The 20,038-nt window shown below is 39.7% G+C and overlaps 2 protein-coding genes across 2 annotated transcripts in view; both read right to left on the bottom strand.

The window, feature by feature from the left end:
* The window catches only part of LOC124113276 (mitochondrial glutamate carrier 1-like), a 36,499-nt gene extending 33,854 nt beyond the window's left edge, over window positions 1–2,645 (bottom strand). Inside the window, exon 1 of the mRNA XM_046473573.2 lies at window positions 2,576–2,645. The gene's annotated coding sequence lies outside the window, so the exon portion shown is untranslated. The remainder of the gene's footprint in view (window positions 1–2,575) is intronic.
* Window positions 2,646–10,047: 7,402 nt separating this feature from the next.
* Window positions 10,048–18,882, bottom strand: LOC124113275 (39S ribosomal protein L21, mitochondrial-like). Its single transcript, XM_046473569.2, has 7 exons — window positions 18,744–18,882; window positions 14,517–14,640; window positions 13,850–13,908; window positions 13,321–13,484; window positions 12,110–12,162; window positions 11,034–11,137; window positions 10,048–10,391 (listed from the first exon to the last, which is right to left on the bottom strand). The coding sequence occupies exons 1-7, from the start codon at window positions 18,820–18,822 to the stop codon at window positions 10,327–10,329; spliced, it is 648 nt and encodes a 215-aa protein (XP_046329525.2). The 5' UTR covers window positions 18,823–18,882; the 3' UTR covers window positions 10,048–10,326.
* Window positions 18,883–20,038: the final 1,156 nt, after the last annotated feature.

Here is a 20,038-nt window from a genome sequence, read left to right as displayed (position 1 = left end):
TGACTGGCATATAAAAAACATTTACTAACTGACATTTCATCTGCATATCTTCCCAGGACACATATGAATGAGTAACTTGGGTTCTACTATGTGTTTATCAGATTCCAGCTATTTCATGGCAGGTGCACCAACTGGCTTCACACACAGTAAGAATAAATAAATAAATAAATAAATAAATAAATAAATAAATAAATAAATAAATAAATAAATAAATAAATAAATAAATAAATAAATAAATAAATAAATAAATAAATAAATAAATAAATAAATAAATAAATAAATAAATAAATATTGTGGTTATTAAATGTGGTTATTTCCAAACAACAAAGAAAAATTGCCAGAGGAAGAAAACTTAGAACAAACAAGAGTTTGCCACTAACGTGGCTATATCCCCTGCCCCTGTTGCAGAATTTATGACATAATTAAATCTAAACAAACCCTAACCTTTTTTAACCGAGGTGGAACTTGTCATGGAAATTGTTAAAAAAGAAGAGTTTGGAACCTAAGTCCATCTTGTTGCCATGGAAATGTAAAAAATAAGAATTTCTAAAATTTCTAAATAGTAAAAGGCGCCAGTTCAGCATGTACCTGCCAAACCTGCAAAGTTTCATGAAAAAATATTGAACGGTTTCTGAGTTATGCTCCGGAAATGAAACGTGACGGACGGACAGAGCCCATTTCTATATCCCCCGCCAACTTTGTTGGGCGGGGGATAATAAAAGACTGACCCTACTTATTTTCCTTAAAATTCAGAATGTTAACATAAATTGTTATATTAACATGATCAGTCCATAACTGATTGTAAGATTTTCATCCCCACCCGCCTCACATCTTATTATTGTCCCGAAGTACCTGAAGATGGCATTTGCTGTTCCCTTCATTCTCTGTATGAAACACATCATATCTGTAGTTCTACCAAACATTCATGCTTCAGGTGAATCACAACCACTGATAGACAATGTGAACAGATGCTTTGAAAATAAAATACAGAACTAAAATATCTCCTTAATCACAGTTCTTTCAAAATTTGGATGAAAAAATAAATCTGTGGCCTAAGAGTTTATTATCTGCAAAGATCCTGTGTCCGGGACAATGTCTAAAGGTCAGCAACCTAAGCTTATGACCAACCTACTTTATAAGAGCTTATTGTCAACTGTGTTGATTCATAACTTAACCTAGATGATCCACAAGCCCACAAAATCCAGCCAATGAAATAGCTTGATGATGACACACCCATACAGTTATAGCTGTTGCTGTCAGTCTTGTATAAAGTAACTGCTAACTGCATATAAACATCAACAGTGTCAAGCTAGGGGTAAAAGTATGACAAATGCATCAGGAACTGTTTTTCACAAAAGATTTCCGAGTAGATATAGACCCTTTTACATGTATATACTAGGAGATAAGGATCTACATCCTCATCTATGGCCTTCAAAGGGATCGGATGTTTGAAGTTGAATATGATCAACAACTTTATACAAAATGTAACAAGTAACCTGTATAAGGTTTACATTACGACTTGTTACACCAAAAGAACCATTTAACCAGATTTACAAAAATTGCCTCCCATCAATAACATGAGTTTTGTAATATCATTACATTTTGGAACAAAATTACTATAGTTTCAAACTAGCAGACTGTGCACTACCCTGTCATAATGCAATTTTTGCAATGTTGATGTTATTACATTCTCCAAAATAGATAAAGAACCATTCAAAATATTTGTTCACTTTTAACTAAATATATTACACATTTTTTTATAGATAACAACTTCTTTTATTCTCTACTTCTTGCCCCATCATCAGGTGATATTCACATTACAGAGCATAAAATAAGTGTTATCCATAAAAAGTGTCATGTATTCTTGTTCTTCCAACTTCTATATCAAATACTTCATTTCCAAATAGAAGTAACAGTCTGCCAAAGTTGGTCTCAAATAACACTTTAAGAAACTTAAATGTTCTTAAAATAATCTTGTTTGGTAAACGAAACATCAGGTAGAACACTATACCATGTAACTAATAATAACAAACGAACTCGTTTGCGAGTTTGACATTATTATTAGTTACATGGTCATGTTGGTAGACTAATCTGTTTTTCGTAATAGTTATTCCTAACCTCATTTCTGAGGCCTCAATGACCTGATGTGGCCGCTCTCGCGACCAAACACCCCTGTCAGCAAATATAGCCCTCGGATACTGGTAACAATAAGCCTAAGAGAAAATTCATCTCGGTTGATAAGATTTATTGCAGGTAAATTCAACTGACATCCAGGGTAATTGGTAATGGGTTGAATGCACAGATGTGTTCAGCTTAGGATGATCCATGAAAATGAATCGTTCCACGGGGGGCGGGGGGGGAGATTGTGTTGAGAGCACGGACTAGCCAACCCACATAATGCGATCTTCTCGATTGTTTACACTGATTATGCATTTGAATCGCGCGCACCTTGTGCAGTAAGCACGCCGACTGGGCGATGTAATTCATTGACTACATGTATTTCATGTGGGTAATCAATCATTCTTGACACGTGTAGCATAACTGATAAAATAACTGTATATTTACGACAACATACCGTTAGCTGCTCTTGGATACGGCTCACGCTGACTCGTCGGATAAGTGACCCCGTAACCTTGACCTTTTACTGCGCCCCCTGTTGGTCAGGCGTAAATATTGAACTGATAATCATTACCGTATTACTGTTTTTAACATGCTGCTTACCGCATGGGTTTTGGGAACCAACTTTATTGCAATAAAGACTTCATAAGAGCGTGTTAATCCCCAATATAACATTGTGTAATAGAAATACAGTTCATCAGCTGTTAATATAGAAGCAATTAGGCGAATGACATACAAAAAAACGTAGTTTGCTAGTTTCACCATAAAATTGCATAAGAAGGTAAAAGGGATACATCGGATATACGTTTGGAGTGGGAACTGTTTATCTTTTTAAAAAAAAAGTAGTTGTAGATTTGTGGGGAAATAATTTAAAGGAAAATAAATAGAAAGGATTTTACACCAAATTAGTTCAACGTTAGTGAAAATCCCGTTTAAACTTCCTGAATGTTGCTAACTCTGTGTTAAATATGCAAGGGAAAGAAGGTATCTTCTCACAACAACAATATGAATGGTTAATGAAACAATAACAATGATCCACGTAGTCGTGTTGTAATACAATGACATTATATAATATACGATCTCAGGAACAGATGTCGCTATATGGCTGAAATAATGCTGATGCGACGTTAAATTTTAAAATTTTAACTCACTCACGTCCAGAAAGATAATAATTCATTATCCACAGAACACGGGAAATGTCAGACAGTCCCTAAATTTTATTTAATTTAAAGATTGAATACTTAAAAAACATAATTAAACGAGTAATTAGATTACGACGATACACGTGCTGTACTGCAGTTTGATCGTGAGGAGACCAAGCTGATTTGCTTGTATTATTATTTGATATAGTGCAATGCTGTTTTATGCTATAGTAGTCAAGAAAGATTTTCTGAAACTTATCATTTCTGAAAATGGCAATCAAAGATGTAAAACAAAGAAGCACTATAACCAAAACATGCATGTACTAAAACAATATAACTTCATTTTTATAATTATTTTACTTGAACGTATTCCTGCGACAAAGAAACGTTAACATTATATTACATTCGTTGATAAAAATCGGTTGTATGTCGAATCGTTGAATTTCGCTATCAGGATAAAGAGCGACGTTATTATTTGTTGTTCTCGTGAGCTGGTAAACAATGCCACTGAGTACGAGTGGTCTCTCTGCAATGGAACGTGCATGACGCGTACAAGTCGGATATAGGAACCCCCTGGTCACACACACACACACACACACACACACACACACACACACACGGAAAGGCATACATTCCAAAGAATGTGATTTTGATATAGTTCAAAAGTTCACACCCTAGACTTTATACAGTGTTCAGTGACCCGTCATGTACTGCCACAGTATGCATGGTAAACTTGGTCCTGTCCGTTGTTCATTTCTACATATGTCAGAGTAATACGTTCCTGGTGCAAACTTTTAAATACTTCAAACTGTTTACTGCAGTTTTCTCACCTCCATAACTTATACTTACCTCAATTATTGTGATAAAGGTGTTAAAAATTGGGCTTATTATGTAAAACAAATATTATTTGAGCATGGATTTGGTTAAGTGTGGCTTGATCCGCTCAGTGTAAGCCCAGAAGTCCGCTTTTATGTATGGATCTTATTTAGACCTATTGCATTATATAAAGAAAGGAAGCATGTCACCATAAGAATTCGCTGTCCCTTTAGGCACGCCAGAAACTTACGATCGTGGGTTCGAATCCCGGTTCAACCCGATTATGTGTCTAGGTTTGTCCTAGATACCCGTGCTCCTGGAGTTTCACCAAAGAGATGAACGTCTGAGACCCGCATCCCTACAGGCCATCCTCGCACCTAAGGTTGTGAAGTCATGATAAAAGTGGAATACTGCTCAAAGCCACCTTAACCCAACTCACTCACTCCATATCCCAAACATCAGATGAGGTGAGGTGAAATGGGGTTTAACGTCGCGTCCAAGATTACTGCACTTATATAGCGACGTGCATGCACGTGTGTGTGTGGCTACTGGTACTAGTCCGGACTGATGCCGATTTATAGTGCTAGCACACATTCGTCACCACTCGCCCCTTTCCGTAGCGCTATTCGGCCTGTCCCGGAATAACACGAGTTGGTCACGAATGCGCTAGCACACTGAGATATCATGCCGCAGTTTCAAATGAATACCCCATTCAGACACAGTATACTGTCTCCAAGCCAACCAGTCCTTGTTTTAGCCCCTTAATGCCGAGTGCCAGACAGGGTAACAACAAGTACCATCTTTTAACGTCTTTTGGTATGACGCGGCCGAGGATCGAGCCCCGGACCTTCCGCTCTCCGGGCGGACGCAAAACATCAGATGAATTAATAACACATAGAATCGTGCATATTGGGTTTAATTTAGGCTCATGTTTAATTCCCGCTCCTGCAGAGGCATGTCACTTGGGTACGTCATATATGTACTGTTATGCACATGCATGTGACTGTAGTCTGGTGTACAGTTTAGCTGAATGTCTTCATATACACCTGGCACGAGTGGCCCATGCAGTCGTCAAAGGCGCCGCGATTCCCTGTGCAGAGTTGCGTCCCTTGGGCACATCTGGAACCTATGATTGTGGGTTCGAATCCCGGTTCGCCCCGATTATGTTTCTAAGTTTGTCAGCACCATACCTGTGCTCGTGGGTTTCACCGAAGATTTCCTCCCACATTAAGCTGATACGCCGCGATATGACTGGAATACTGTTAAAAGCGGCGTTAAACCCAACTCACTCACTCATATACACCTTGTAATTACAGTCCCCTGCGTCTGCCTAACACTCGCTGATATAACATGAACATTGTATCTATAGTTTGTTGTTGTTTGTTGTTACAACGCGCGTATTAGGTGAGTAACAACCACCTTGGGTACAGTAGTTCTGCTCCCTGATTGGTCAATCTCACTTTGAGGCACACTAATGTTTGTTAGGGGTGGACCATTCGATAACTCAGCCTCAATAAAAAAAAATCTCGACCGCAATATGACCATCCTCATCAAGACAGAGTATCTTTGACAGAGAGATATAACCATGAGAGACACTAAGCCCGAAACCCTTATTTATTAATAATCATTTCAAATCTTCCTTTTGAAGAGGTCATGCCATGCAAGTCACTGTGTTGTATCCTTGGACAAGGTTATTCACACCGCTTGTCCGGCTCTGAAGCAGTTGTTAACTGTGATGTTAAATGACCATTTTGCATCATTTACCCTCACTTGGAATTAAAATACAACATAAACATATATAAATAACAAGAGTTTATCACAATAACCTAAACTAAAACAGCAAAAGAAACGTTACCAACCAACATGGTTTGTTCCTAAAAACAGAACAGGACCAATGTCAAGGAAGATACTTGTATTGTTAAAAGATATGAATTAACAACACCATTACAAGTTATGCCACGAGAATCAAGTTGGCCTAAAATGTACCCTATTGCAGTTTAATTTGAGGTGCATCAGTTGTGAGGATGAAGGGTTAGTTTTGGTGGGGATATGCAAGGACTGGGGCTGTTGTAAGGACTTGGTTTAGCTTTCCGAATGCCTGTTGGCAATTCTTGGACCATTCGAAAAACGCGTCCCTTTTCAGAAGCTTATATATATTAATATGTTACGCTAATTCATTTCTTTTGGTGCATGAAATGGTTTTCAGAAATGCTATAGGGGCATTTTTGAGACCGAATGGGAGGCGATTCCATTCGAAAACACCATGGGTTTTGTATCTGGATGGAGTGGTATTTGCGAAACATCACTAGCACAATCTGGGACACTCAAATGCTGGCATGGCTGTTGCCTATTTATGGCGTCAACGACATCTTCAAAACGTGATAGAGGGGAAAATAGAGGCTTGGTAAGTGCTTTGCGTCGTCTACAATCCTCTGCAAAGCGTTAAGAGCTATTCCAATTTTGAACCATGATATTCTTCACAACTGGGCTGAATATTAGCTTCTAACATTTCTTCTTTCGTAATGGCTGCGTTTTGCCTATAAAAGGGAGTGTAGTGGGTCTGGCTTGTACTTTCAATATTGTCACTATTTTGTAACTGATCCTATACGCAAGGGGTGGGTGTACACACCGACGTACATAGATCTATGTACGTCTTTTGTGTACGGTTCTCGGTAAAGGGAGTAATAACATCACGCCAGGTGGGTGGCTTGTGGTATATATACACGTTTTTACTGTATACAGGTAGATACTATATACAGATATACAACAGGCACCATGTGTCAGGTCAGCACATGGTGATAGTAGTGGTGTTGGTGCCCTGTAGCACCTATCCCAACCTTCGCCGTCTCTGAGACAAGGTTTATACATCAATTGATTTTAAAAGAGTTTGATTTCTGTGGTCAGGTATTAGTGAGTGACCGAGTATGGTTTTACGCCGCTTTTAGCAATATTCCAGCAATATCACGGCGGATGACACCAGAAATGGGCTTCACACATTGTACCCATGTCGGGAATCGAACCCGGGTCTTCGGCGTGACGAGCGAACGCTTTAACCACTAGGCTACCCGACCGCCCCGGTCAGGTTTTAAATGTCCATCCGAATATCACAGCACCAACAAAGCCATTGAGTAAATGATTCCCAAGAACTAATAATTAACTTGTCATGGCCTTCATGGGACATTTTTAGTAATCTCAATCTCATTAAAAATCAGACCTTTGTGCTTGCATTGTATGGAGGGAGTACATAAATATACGAGTAAATATTTTTAAAGCTTGTACATTTTATTACCATCATTAAAGAGGCTGTACATAATGTTGAGTAGTTTATTTCTTAACTAACTCATGGGTTAAGAAAAAATCTACTTCGCCTTTATATCTGAAGTCAACTGGGCTAAACTGGGACAGTCTGCGTTAAAGTCTCCGCCTCAGTGGGCCGAGGCCTTTCTTTATACTTTTCGGCAGTGTACAGGTCCCAGCAACTTATACTGGTCGTAAGAGGCGACTGCTCGGATCGATGGTAAGGCTTGGTGACTTGGTTCAGGCACATCATCGTATCCAAATGCGTAGATCGATGGTAATGTCAATTGATCAGTTCTGCATAGATTGTGATTGTTTGTGTGGAAAGAATGAGGTACCGCAGAAATTTGGCGAAAGAAGGAAAAATCGAGAAAAAAAACTATACGTGTGAGCCTGGCGTCGAAACACATGAACATGACATGCACGTGCAACATCAGTTTTTTGTCTATAAAAAACGTTGGGTTTATATTTGCATGTCATCACTATCTTACTGTAAGTGAACAGCGAAAACATGCCACAACTGACGAAAGCCCAAGGCAACGCCATCATCCGACTGCAAACAGGAGAATGATCTTCAGCTGTAGCCAATTTTTTTCCCATGTAGCACCAAGTACTATTACAAGACCGTGGAACTGTTATCAAACAAACATGACAACACGTGACCTTCCCAGCTCCGGTCGACCATATGCTTCACTACTAGAGCACAGGACATATTCACACGCTACTGATATGTAACATCGTGAAAGAACCACCAGGCCATGCCTATGACTAGGGCACTACCAAGATTGCGTAGTATATCGCCCCGACAGCTACGAACCAGCGCTGAAGGTATTCGCGCTTGACGACCAGTTCGAGTCGTCTCATTTTGATAGACCTGCATCGTCGGCTGCTACGTCAATGGTGTCAAGGTCACAGAATATGGCCCAACTGCACTGGAGACAAGTTTGGAAAACGATACCGTGAGGAGTCACGTTTATGCTTCGCTGTGCAGATGGTATTTACAGGCTTCGCGCAATCGTTATGCACGAAACTGCATACTTGAAGTGGACAGATTTAGTGGTGGTAGTGTGATGATGTGGGTAGCCATCTCTAACACTGGTAGAACAGACTTGGGGCAAGTTCTGGGGAAATTAACAGTATAACGTTACATGGATGAGATTTTCGGCCACATGTCCTTCCCAATATGCAACAAGTGAACATCATTTTCCAACGAGACACCGGACCTCACACGGCAAGACAGACAGCAGACTTTTTCAGGAATCACAACATCCAGGTCCTGCCATGGCCACAATTCGTGATCTGACTGCTTCCATGGGATGACGATGCCAATCACGTTTGGTCACTAATGGTGGCCAGCCATACAAGATATTGACAACAAATGACTTTCACCTTGAAAATCTACTGTTCCATGTGTTCCATATGGAATCTGGGTCAATGACAATGATGTGTGCCAATTCTGAACAATCAATTACTATATGTTGATTATTTATATGAGTCTTCACATATAAACATACCTCTAAAATCACTTTTGAATTTCTTTTTTGTTTGCAGATTATAAGGTATCACCACCAAGACAAAGACATTAAGGACATCTCTCCATGAACACTTCGTTTATTTCCTGTAGAAACTTAGACAGTAATGATGTAAATCCACATTCAGTCATCCATTTATTCCATTACATCATTTTGGCATCATTTAATATTGATATTATCATCACCTAGTCGTGCAAATTGCTGAGTCATTTACAAGAGCCAATGGCTCTTCATTTTGGAGTAATATCAGGTTTCTCAACACCTTTCTTAAACCAGGCCCCTATCATTGACACAGTATCAACATCAACCATGAAGAGGTTCAGCTGCATTGTCATGACAACAAGCAAATGTAAACGCATTTAATAAATCAAAACAAACACTAAGAAAGGCTTAACATTTGTTTAAGTTGATCAGCCTTATTATATGCATTGGGGCGGTCGGGTAGCCTAGTGGTTAAAGCGTTCGCTTGTCACGCCGAAGACCCGGGTTTGATTCCCAACATGGGTACAATGTGTGAAGCCCATTTCTGGTGTCCCCCGCCGTGATATTGCTGGAATATTGCTAAAAGCGACATAAAACCACACTCACTCACTCACTATTATATGCATTATGATAAGGCTAAAACAAAAAAAATGGTTGTCACCAGATACATACAAAACACACATTATTTATGCTTTAATACAAATAATTCACACTCAAACAATTCAAAATAGGCTGCAAACTCACTTCCAGGTTTCCATGGTGACTGCCTGAGAAGCAATTATTATCCAACCTAGAGTATAAATGTGTCTGCTGTGGGTTCTACAGTCCCCTGCCTCTCACTTCTGTAATCAACTCAGACAAGCAAATACTGTTGTCGTGTCAGCACGACAAAATCCTGCACTTGAAGTAATTGTAAAAGGGCCTACCTGCACGACTTGCATGTAACTGAGTGAGTGCATGTTGTTGTCAGCAATGTTACATTCATATCCCAGATCATGGCAATATGCTGTTGTTTTTATTTAACGCCGAAAATCAGCAATATTCCAGCTATATCATTGCTATTTGTAAATAATCGAGTCTGATCCAGACAATCCAGTGATTGACATGAGCATCGAACCACGCAATTGGGATATGATGACATGCATCAACCAAGTCACCGAGCCTGACCACCCGATCCCGACCACCCGATCCTGTTAGTCACCTATTACGACAAGCATAATCGCCTTTTAGGGCAAGTACGGGTTGCTGAAGACCTGTTCTACCCCGGACCTTCACGGGTCTCATGGCATGTAACACTTTGGGCAGGAGAACACATATCACTTAGACGACACAACACATTTCTTTATGTCAGTTTGTAAATGTATGGGGGACAGACATGGTCACATTCGCTTCAAATACATGCAGAATATTTGCTGGATGCTGTTCCTGTTTCCATGGTTTCAGGAGGTGATCTGCCTCAGCTGGATGTTATTGATGACGAGCAGTGTCTGTTCATTTCGCTTCACTGAAATAGTTGATTGAAATATTGGGTTGTCATAAACATATAGACACATCTGTTCAAGGATTGGCATGAAAGTTTAATGTAGTTGTATTACACCACCCTCAATATTCCAGCCATATGTAAATAATCAAATCTGGGCAAGATAATCCAGTGATTGATGTCATGAGTATCGATCTACACATTTGGGATACGATGATATGTATCAACCAAGTTAGCATGGGTTGCTGAGGGACCAATTCTCGCCCGAATCTACAGTTCCCAGATTGTGAGGTGCTACAGAATATTGGCACACACGACCTCCAAGTTCAACCACTGATGTTCAATTCCATTTCATAAAGTGATCTTAGCACTAAGATATTCATAACTGCCATACTTTCACATAGGCTTTAGATGGCTTTGTGGAACAGTGCCCAGGACTTTCATGTGGCCAGGTCAGAACCTGGATGTCCCCATTCAACAAACAAAGATGCCCTTGAAAGTACCACACGGATGGGTATTGGGTGGACAGACAAAAGGTCATTATCTGGATTTGAACCCTTAAATCAGCGGATCCTTGCTGCCAAGGGACACAACTCCACATAGTGCTGTTGACATCTTTGGTATTGACTATATGGAGTACTATACTTCCTACAGAAAACTTCTTACATTTATATTTGCGATGCCCCTTTGTCTTCACATAGTTGAAGATGGTTTTGAAGTGAGAGAGTGTCTTCTCCACAACGGTGGCCTCCACATAGACTTGCTCTCGGCTGGAAAGGAGAATCACAGTATTATACATAGGCCATCTTCCTGAGGCAAGTGAGTTAACTGACTATAAAAGTCCAGTTTCCACCCTTGCCAAACTAGGCTGGTATTATGGAGTTACATTTAGGCTGGACAAACGAGTCTATGCATAGTCCAATCAAAATCGCACACCGAAATCGAAATCCGGTTCGTAAAGTGTCATGCAGATTTCGGTCGACTGCAGGATTTGCAAAGCATGTATTGCCTAATCTTTTCATGCTTTAAATCAAGGTGCTCACGTGATTAGATGCACTTCGCGATGTAAGACATGGTTTATCACAATATAGATCTTGATTATCAATCAGATCGTCTTGACTGGGCGCCACCGTTTTGTTTGAAGCAAATGCAAGTGATACGAGAGGTTGAATCTGATTGGTCAATAGGAGAGGCATAGAAAGGACATAACTCATAATAGCCACTGGTGGCGCTACGATCGAGCCCAGGAATTCCAGCCTAGTTTGGCAAGGGTGGAAACTTGACTTTTTAAGTCAGTTAACTCTCTTGCTTTGGGAAGATGTACATAGGCATGCACATTCCAGCATTGCTGTAACAGTACTTGTCAGCAGGGCCACATGAAACCATGTGCAAATACACGAAAATGGCACAAATTAAGTTTGTTTGTTGTTTAAAGCTGCACTCATCAATATTCCAGCCTTATGATGGCAGTCTGTAAATAATTGAGTTTCGACCAGACAATCCAGTGATTGTATCATGAGCATCGATCCACGCAGTTGGGATATGATGACATGCATTAACCAAGTCTGAGAGACTGACCACCCGGTCCCGTTAGTCGCCTCTTACGACATGCAATGGTTGCTGAAGACCTATTCTACCCCGGATATTCATGGTTCCACAAATTAAGTATCACAGTAAGAAGTGTTTTGGACTCAAGGATAACGATATGAATGGTATGGTGAGATTTGTGTGGGGACACCCACCTGAGCACTGGACGACCGACCATGGTGAAGTCTTTACTGCCAACCATCAACACCTGATACAGAGAGCAAACAGAATAAACATGTGGTCAAAGGGAGGTAATCCGATAAGGAAAGCAACATTTGTGTCTTCCAAACAGTTCATGCTTCATCGTGTTCACTTAGGAGTATGGTAAACATCATGTGTCTTCAGACTGACATGTGTTACTGAGTATTTCATGTCTGGAAATTTCATTTGGAACTAACAGCATCAGGCGGGGACTGTTAAATTGCATTGACACAAGCAAATTATATACTGTTTGTCATCATGGTTCAATACAAAAGTTATCAGTAAATTTCTGCAGCACTCTCTCTCTCTGTGTGAACTCTCTCACTTGTGAAACAAACATGATAACATACTGGAATTCATTTCGTTAAGCAGAATGGCATGAGTTTTCTTATTTTGGACTGACAAAAAAAAAGATACATGAAAAGTGTTCATTTGCAGTAAAAATTTGGAAATATTTCCAGGATCCAAATCCCATATAACATTTTTTAAACACTCAGATTGCAGCACACACTTCACAACCACCATCACTATATGCACATTCCCACAATTATCAGCTCAGTTACCCATGATGCAATGCTTCTCTGTACAAGTTGTCATTAAGCACAAGACAAGCAACTGGCATTTCATCCGTAAATACTCATTGTTAGTGCTGTAGGATATATACTACTCAAAAGAAGTTAAGGATCACCCGATTCTTTCATATTGGTAATGTTAATCTGTCATGGCATGAGAGATTAACTATTGTAATATGGAAGAATCAGGTGATCCTTAACTTCTTTTGAGTAGTATATATTAAGACAGACATTTTCTACCCCTAAGGTTGAAAGAGCAAGAGATACCAATGTCCATCAACTTGCCATGATATTAGTCAGTAAATCATGAACGTTTCTCACACAACAACTGAACAAGGTGAGGTAAAATGAGGCTTTATGTTGCGTTCAAGATCATAGCACTTACACAGCAGCGTGTGTGTGGCTGCTTGTTCTAGTCCGGACAAGTGCCGGTTTAATAGTGCAAGCCCTTGGAGATACCACAACACAATTTAATATGGACACCCCACTTAGACACAGTGCACAGACTCAGGGCCGAGATTTGCTTCTACTAATGGCCTTGACCAGCATGAATTAGTGAGACGTTTTACAATGATACATAAACACTCCCCCACCTTCTCCAGCCTGATCTTGTCTCCAACCGTTGGAGGGAAATTGTGCTCTACAATGATGATGTCTTCAGACGTCACTTTGCGCTGTTTTCCTCCAACATGAACAACAGCAAACAGACGTCCCAGGTCGGCACTCCCCAGCTTTGATTCAATGTTACTAATGATATCTGTGAAGACAAAAGATTTCCGTCAACAATAATCAGAATGGTTTTTAATTAGGGTCTGTATAAGAGTCGTATACACCTGAACTATTAAATATCAAGAATAATTTAATTTCTCAGCTCAAGACCAATTCATATGCCAAAATGGTACCCCCATTACTGAAACAGGACTGATCAATTTAATTTTGTTTGCATCGGTTGCTGGGGACCCATTCTAACCTAGAATACCCATGGATGATCAGTTTCTAATTTCTAATGAAGGTCATATTCAAAATAACAGGATGATCACATTTATGATAAATTATGTCATGTCTTATTTGCTTCACACTATAACAAGCATGCATGGTGTATCTCTCTCGTCCCTGTCGTACCTTTACTGTTAGTAGCAGCCAGACTCCACTCTGGGCGTGTGCTCAGCTCAGCAGCTGGGCTGCAACATGGACTCATTTGATAGTTTCTAAATATGCATTGTTTGTTTGGTGTTTGACACCACGCTCAGCAATATTCCAGCTATATGACAGCTATCTGTAAATAATTGAGTCTGGACAAGACAATCCAGTGATTGACATCATGAGCATCGATCTATGCATCAACCTAGTCAGCAAGTCTGACCACCCGATCCTGTTTTAGTCGCCTCTTATGGCAAGCATGTGTTGTTGAAGACATATTCTCTACCCTGATCTTCATGGGTCCTAAATCTTCATTGAACAGTTGACATTTTATAAACAAGCCAGCCTTACAATACTTCAATGTGTTATTTTCTTGAAGCACGTTGAAGCGAATTAAAGTTTATATCAGTGTGCACATCCTCTGTTGATTCATAAACTCACACTTCAGTCAGCCTTGATGATATGGTGAAAAAGGTTAATCTAATTTAAACATGATGACAAGAACAATTTTGCGGAATGATTCATGACATTGAATCATCCAATCATCCACCTCCTCCCCGACCCCCGATCATTACAGTTATTATCCTTATAAAGTATCACATCTTTTCCCTTTTATCAATAACAAAAGATACTCAACATAAATACCGACCTGCTTGTGGCACTACTTGAAGAATTAGAAAACATTCTCCCACAGGTGCCACCAAACTGCTGACTTCTCAGATGTACACTGATGCATGTCAGGGGGCATCTCAAACCTGCAACTTCCTTTTGCCCTGAAAAGTTATAAAGTCCAAATAATGACAAAGAGGAGTATTCCAGAAGCTGGAATGTTGTGTGTAAATTGTACAGCAATTATATCATAACCTGGCATGTAAATAGTACTGAATACTATTCAGGTTACAGTCACAAACACTGATCTGAGGGGCTCTGAAATATGTAGTGAGTGAGTGAGTTTGGTTTAACGCCGCTTTTAACATTATTCCAGTTATATCACGGCGTGTCAGCTTAATGTGGGAGAAAAGCCCGAAGTGATGCAGGTCTCAGACATTTACCACTTCTTTGAAACCCTCGAGCACGAGTATGGTGCTGATAAACCTAGAAACATAATCGGTAAATAAGTATCAAACACATAAGTGTGAAATACTTGGTCCACACATCCTTGGCAACAACCATTCACTCTGTCATCACATTTGATGTGATCTTGCTTCAAAGTTCATATGAGAAACATGAGTCGGAAGAAAGAAAGTTTAGACATTTACTTAACATATGTGGATCATTGCTTCTTTGAAACTCAACATTAAAACTAATTTTAATACGTTTCCTCAAAAATGCAAAAACCTAAAGTTTTCCATAAGCCGTATTATGTGACAATGCGGGCGACAAATCACATTAGAACAACTGTGGAAGGACATAGTTCAAGAACAATGAAGAACAAGGCAAATAAAATCAGAATATAAGTAAAATACCCCTAAAATATTCAAAACCCAATTACTTTCAATTAACTTGTGTACAGAAACACATGCTTTAAATGAAAAACTCAAATGCATAAAAATAGCTCACGTAAATACCCAATGAAGCTTTTTCAGCATGCGTACAAAGGAGCAAATTTCAGAAACACAATTACGAGCTAACTTACTTTTCGAGTCAAGCCTATATATTAAGAACAGCTATATACATCTAAAACATTATTTCGTTTTTTTCAAAATCTTAAAATGTTCACTCATGTTGGGAAAAACCCAATAGAGTGATTAATCAATGAGTGAAAGATTATTGGTTACCCAATGAAAAATGTAATAACCCAATTAAAATAGAAACCCTAGAGTAAAAACTCAATTGCTCAAAAAGTTATTTGGAGCCGTTATCTTGGAATATACACAGTGTATGCTTGTTTCTTATATAACACACTGAAATGCATCTCATACAACAATATGACACAATTCGAAAAAATATTGTTTAAAATGAAAAAGAGATATTAATTAGTACTTGTTCATTATAAATAAATCTTTGTTAAAATTTGACTATTTGTGTCATGTCTGACATAATAAATAGCAGACAAAGTAAGTCACAGCAGGAGTATCCGTCTCCTTAGTGGACGAGCATTCTCTGGGAGGTCTGCTTGTCAATCTCATTAAAATCAGGCCTTAGCTTTCGCTACCTCTAAACAAAGATCTGAGGACATCCCATTAGGGGTCACGTCAGAACAACCTTTCATCCGACCAATCAGAGCGTCGCTTACCAGATTATGAAAGTGACAGTCGGAATGTGATTTCTAATCATGCAATTTCGAAAACTTTAACACGGGGTATTCCGAACGATGGTTACGGGTTTAACGACTGAATCCATACAATCTAGACCATCTATTAGCCATTCCAAATGTGCTTTTGTTTAGCTTTCAAATTTGTAATCGAGAATTTGTCAAAATATGTTTTGAAGCGTAGTCGCCAATTTGAAATTAGTGCCTTAAAGCACGAGAAAGCTTCCTCCTGATTGGTCATTCCATTGGTCGGTCAAAGTTCGCGCAAGGTCGGTCTGACGTGACCCGTAATGGGATGTCCTCAGATCTTTGTTTAGCGGTAGCGAGAACTAAGGTCTGATTTTAATGAGATTGGTACACTTACAACATTCTGATAACATGGATATCATGTTCTCTGAGGGGGGGTGTATGGACCGAGCATTTTTGGGCTGCGGGAAGGGACAAAGTGCGACCGAGTGCGTAAGCGTTCAAGGAACCAGTTTAGCGCACTGTGCAATCGGTTCAAACTAAATTCGATTCACAATAGACATACTTAGGCAGAACTCTGTAGGCCTACTCTAACATGGACTTAAGAAAGTCGTAGCGCTAAGATTACATTGTACACGTGGGTCCTGGAGTTCTGCCTAAGTATGTCTATTGTAAATTGAATTTTGTTCGGTCACAGCAGAGAACATCCAAGAAAATACTACACTCATTCTTGTTAGATATCATTTTTACGAAACGAGTGGACTTTCTATGGCATCTGACCAGGCGAAAGCGTTTGGTCAGATACCATAGAAAGTTCATGAGATTCGTAAAAATGGTGTCTTACGAGAATTAGTGTGGTATTTTATTTATTACCCATGTCAAAATATGTATTTAAGAGTAAATACATAAAAACTTTCTTTGGTTTACAGATCAGAAATGTTAAAATCAACAAACTCAAGTCTGCTTTCATGTCAGTGACAGCTTCAAACGAAGGGCAAGGTCACCATCGGAATAAGAAAAGACAACCTTGATCTACTCGCAGCGTTTTACGCTAGGGAATGTTATTGTTGGCATTTGGGATTTTCTGGGCGACAAAATCATAAGTCAGGCACACTTCCACAGAGTATTTAAATGATTTGTATCGGAACTGTTCACTTTGAGTGATCTGGTCGTGCAGTTGTGAATGTTTATTCATGAACAAAAACCAATCAGGAAACAATGCCACACAATACAAAGGGGACACTGATGGCACAACCACAGCATTCATAAGTCCAGATATATATCCAGATAGTTAAAACTGACTTCATTTCACCATGCTTATCATTTTATGTTAAATAAAATTGAAAGTCTAAGAGTGTGGTTGGGTGCGTCACGATCATAGGGACCCTTGATCAATCGATCGGTAGTGGGCCCTAGTACATTGCAAATGGATATAGCTCGATTATATTAAGTCTGTAGTAGCTCTGTGCATAACTAATACAGAATGCAAAGCGAAGTTGTTGCGTGTGACTATCTTGTTTGGTTTAGTAAAGTGTGTAAATGTGTCGCTTTCATGAGATTGCTAACCTTGTACGACAACCCGTTACGGATTTAGTATCTTACCATCTGTTTCTTTACCACGTGGGTAAAAAAACGGGGAGTAGTGCACTTTATGGGGCGCACTTTTTCAGTTCCAATTAGCGCTGTGGGGGCTCGAACGCGCTTCGCCTGCTCACCGGCTCTGCTAATTAAAGTGTTAATTGGCTGACGCTCTACCACTGGACCACAGGCGCTATCACATGTTATCAGTGCTCGTTTAACGGGTCATTAGAATCCCCATTAACATGCATGCGTAATTCCGTAAACAATGAACTGCGCATGCATGTGACGTCACGGTCCGCTCTCCCATTCATCTTTTCTTGAAACCACACCTGCCATTGTTTATGTCAACATGACCGACCAATGGGATTAACCGGATTAATGCTTGAAAAGGTAAGAATTTATGGCTAACCCTTGCACAAAGCAAGCTAACCCTAAGGACCGAAAAGGGGTGTTAGATCGTAAAGACATGTAAGTTTCCCTAAGACCGAAAACAGGTGTTGGATCGTAAAGACATGTAAGTTTCCCTAAGACCGAAAACAGGTGTTGGATCGTAAAGACATGTAAGTTTCCCTAAGACCGAAAACAGGTGTTGGATCGTAAAGATGTGTAAGTTTCCCTAAGACCGAAAACGGGGGTTGGATCCTGAAGCGAGAGTCACCAGAGCATGAGGCAAGATAACGGTATACCGAGACAGCGGTGGCACTATAGCGCGGTAATTTAGCGGATGGTAGAGCTCGGTTGCGCCCGGTAAACTGCATTGTTGCCAAAAAACGATATACATGTATGCATAAAATGGTCTCTGGTAACAGGTTGTGAGCAAAATGACAAAATATTTCAAATGCATATTAATATACTTATAAAGGCCCTCTTATAACAGCTGCGTTATGCAGTGTTATACTTCTAGTCGGTCAATACGGACTAGACCTGTGTATCAGGCTATATTAGTGAAAATAGCGATCATGATTTCACGTCCTAATTATCACTCATAGTAATGCCATTCATTTAAAACCATGATAAAGCAACGAGTGTGAGAACTTCACATGCGAAAAAATACACATAGAAGCCATTTAATACCTGATCTTAAACCTTGTGCAGATAATATCCTTGAAAATTGAGTGTAGGCAGATCTCAGCACAGCACCTGTGACTGCCATTTTGATTTCTGACTTATCTCCCCTTCACATCAAGCTCTTTCCCAGCGCGTGACACCTTCGTTACACTCTCGGTTGTATAGAGAGCTCCGCGAACGGGCGAACGGGCTCCGCTGTGAGGAGCTTGCAATAATATACCTCCTTTCTTACAAGGGGGGGTGTATAAAACTTAATAATTTCTTTTTTTTTCAATCGGGGCCCGGTTTCTATAACTTGAAAACAAATTAAACTTATAATGGTAGTCAATATTAGAATTACATAGACTCCCTAACTATTTCAAAGAGGAAGTCAGAGCGCAAAGATTATGATTTTTTTTTAATTCTTTTATACATTTTTCATGAGGCCACGCCTAATATTTTTTTCTTCTTTGGTGTTCTTCCTGTCGTAGGGTAATCAGAAGAACGACTTTTGTGGCAATATATATTTTCGAAATAAATAAGGTATTTCGGCTGATAAACTGACGTGATGACTGATACTTGTCGTCATGGTTGTTTAAAGATTATTTTATCGAAAATTACCATAAAAAAGAACAATTGACCAATTCAATAGAGCTGACAAACCAAGAAGCACAGATCTCTGCAACTGATTGCGGGCTCAATGATTGAGGGGGACGTAGTTGAATGAGAAGTTGGGAGGAAAAGTTTGGAGATGTAAAATTGAGGAGATGCTTGAAGACGAATATGAGTAGGTGCTTGAATAGGAACATAAATGTGTGCAAGAGAAGGGAAGTGTTTGAAGATAAGTGCGTGAGTGAGTATGGTTGTACGCCATTTTAGCAATATTCCAGCAATATCACAACGGGAACATCAGGAATGGGCTTCGGACATTGCACCCATGTCGGCATTGGAACTCGAGCCTTCCACGTATCAAGCGAACGATTTAACCACTCATCAAGTTATCTTGAAGAAGATGTATGAGGTGGTTGCTGAAGGGGAATATGAAGACTGCTTTCAAAGGAATATGAGAAGCTGCTTGAAGAATAATATGAGGTGTACCTGAAGAGAAATATAAGGCGGTGCTTGGCTTGAAGAGGAATAAAGTGCTTGGAGGGGAGTAAGGGGAAGTACCCGAAGAGAGTATAAGCCGGTGCTTGGCTTGAAGAGGAATATAGTGCTTGGAGGGGAGTATGAGGAAGTACCTGAAGAGAAATATAAGGCGGTGCTTGGCTTGAAGAGGAATAAAGTGCTTGGAGGGGAGTAAGGGGCAGTACCCGAAGAGA

The sequence above is a fragment of the Haliotis rufescens genome, unplaced genomic scaffold (genome assembly GCF_023055435.1).
Source record: "Haliotis rufescens isolate VD_foot unplaced genomic scaffold, xgHalRufe1.0.p SCAF_5, whole genome shotgun sequence".
Taxonomy (NCBI): Eukaryota; Metazoa; Mollusca; class Gastropoda; order Lepetellida; family Haliotidae; genus Haliotis; species Haliotis rufescens.
The sequence above is the reverse complement of the archived record's forward strand: the minus strand, read 5'-3'. Positions and strand labels throughout refer to the sequence as shown.

Bases quoted from the DNA above. Each gene is read 5' to 3' on its own strand.
- LOC124113275 (XM_046473569.2), bottom strand. From the start codon at position 18,822: ATGGCAGTCACAGGTGCTGTGCTGAGATCTGCCTACACTCAATTTTCA. The intron at 13,909-14,516 runs GTCGGTATTTAT...TCCATGTTGCAG, and splicing joins TCAAGTAGTGCCACAAGCAG to CCCAGCTGCTGAGCTGAGCA. The intron at 12,163-13,320 runs GTGGGGGAGTGT...TCTCTGTATCAG, and splicing joins ACAAGATCAGGCTGGAGAAG to GTGTTGATGGTTGGCAGTAA.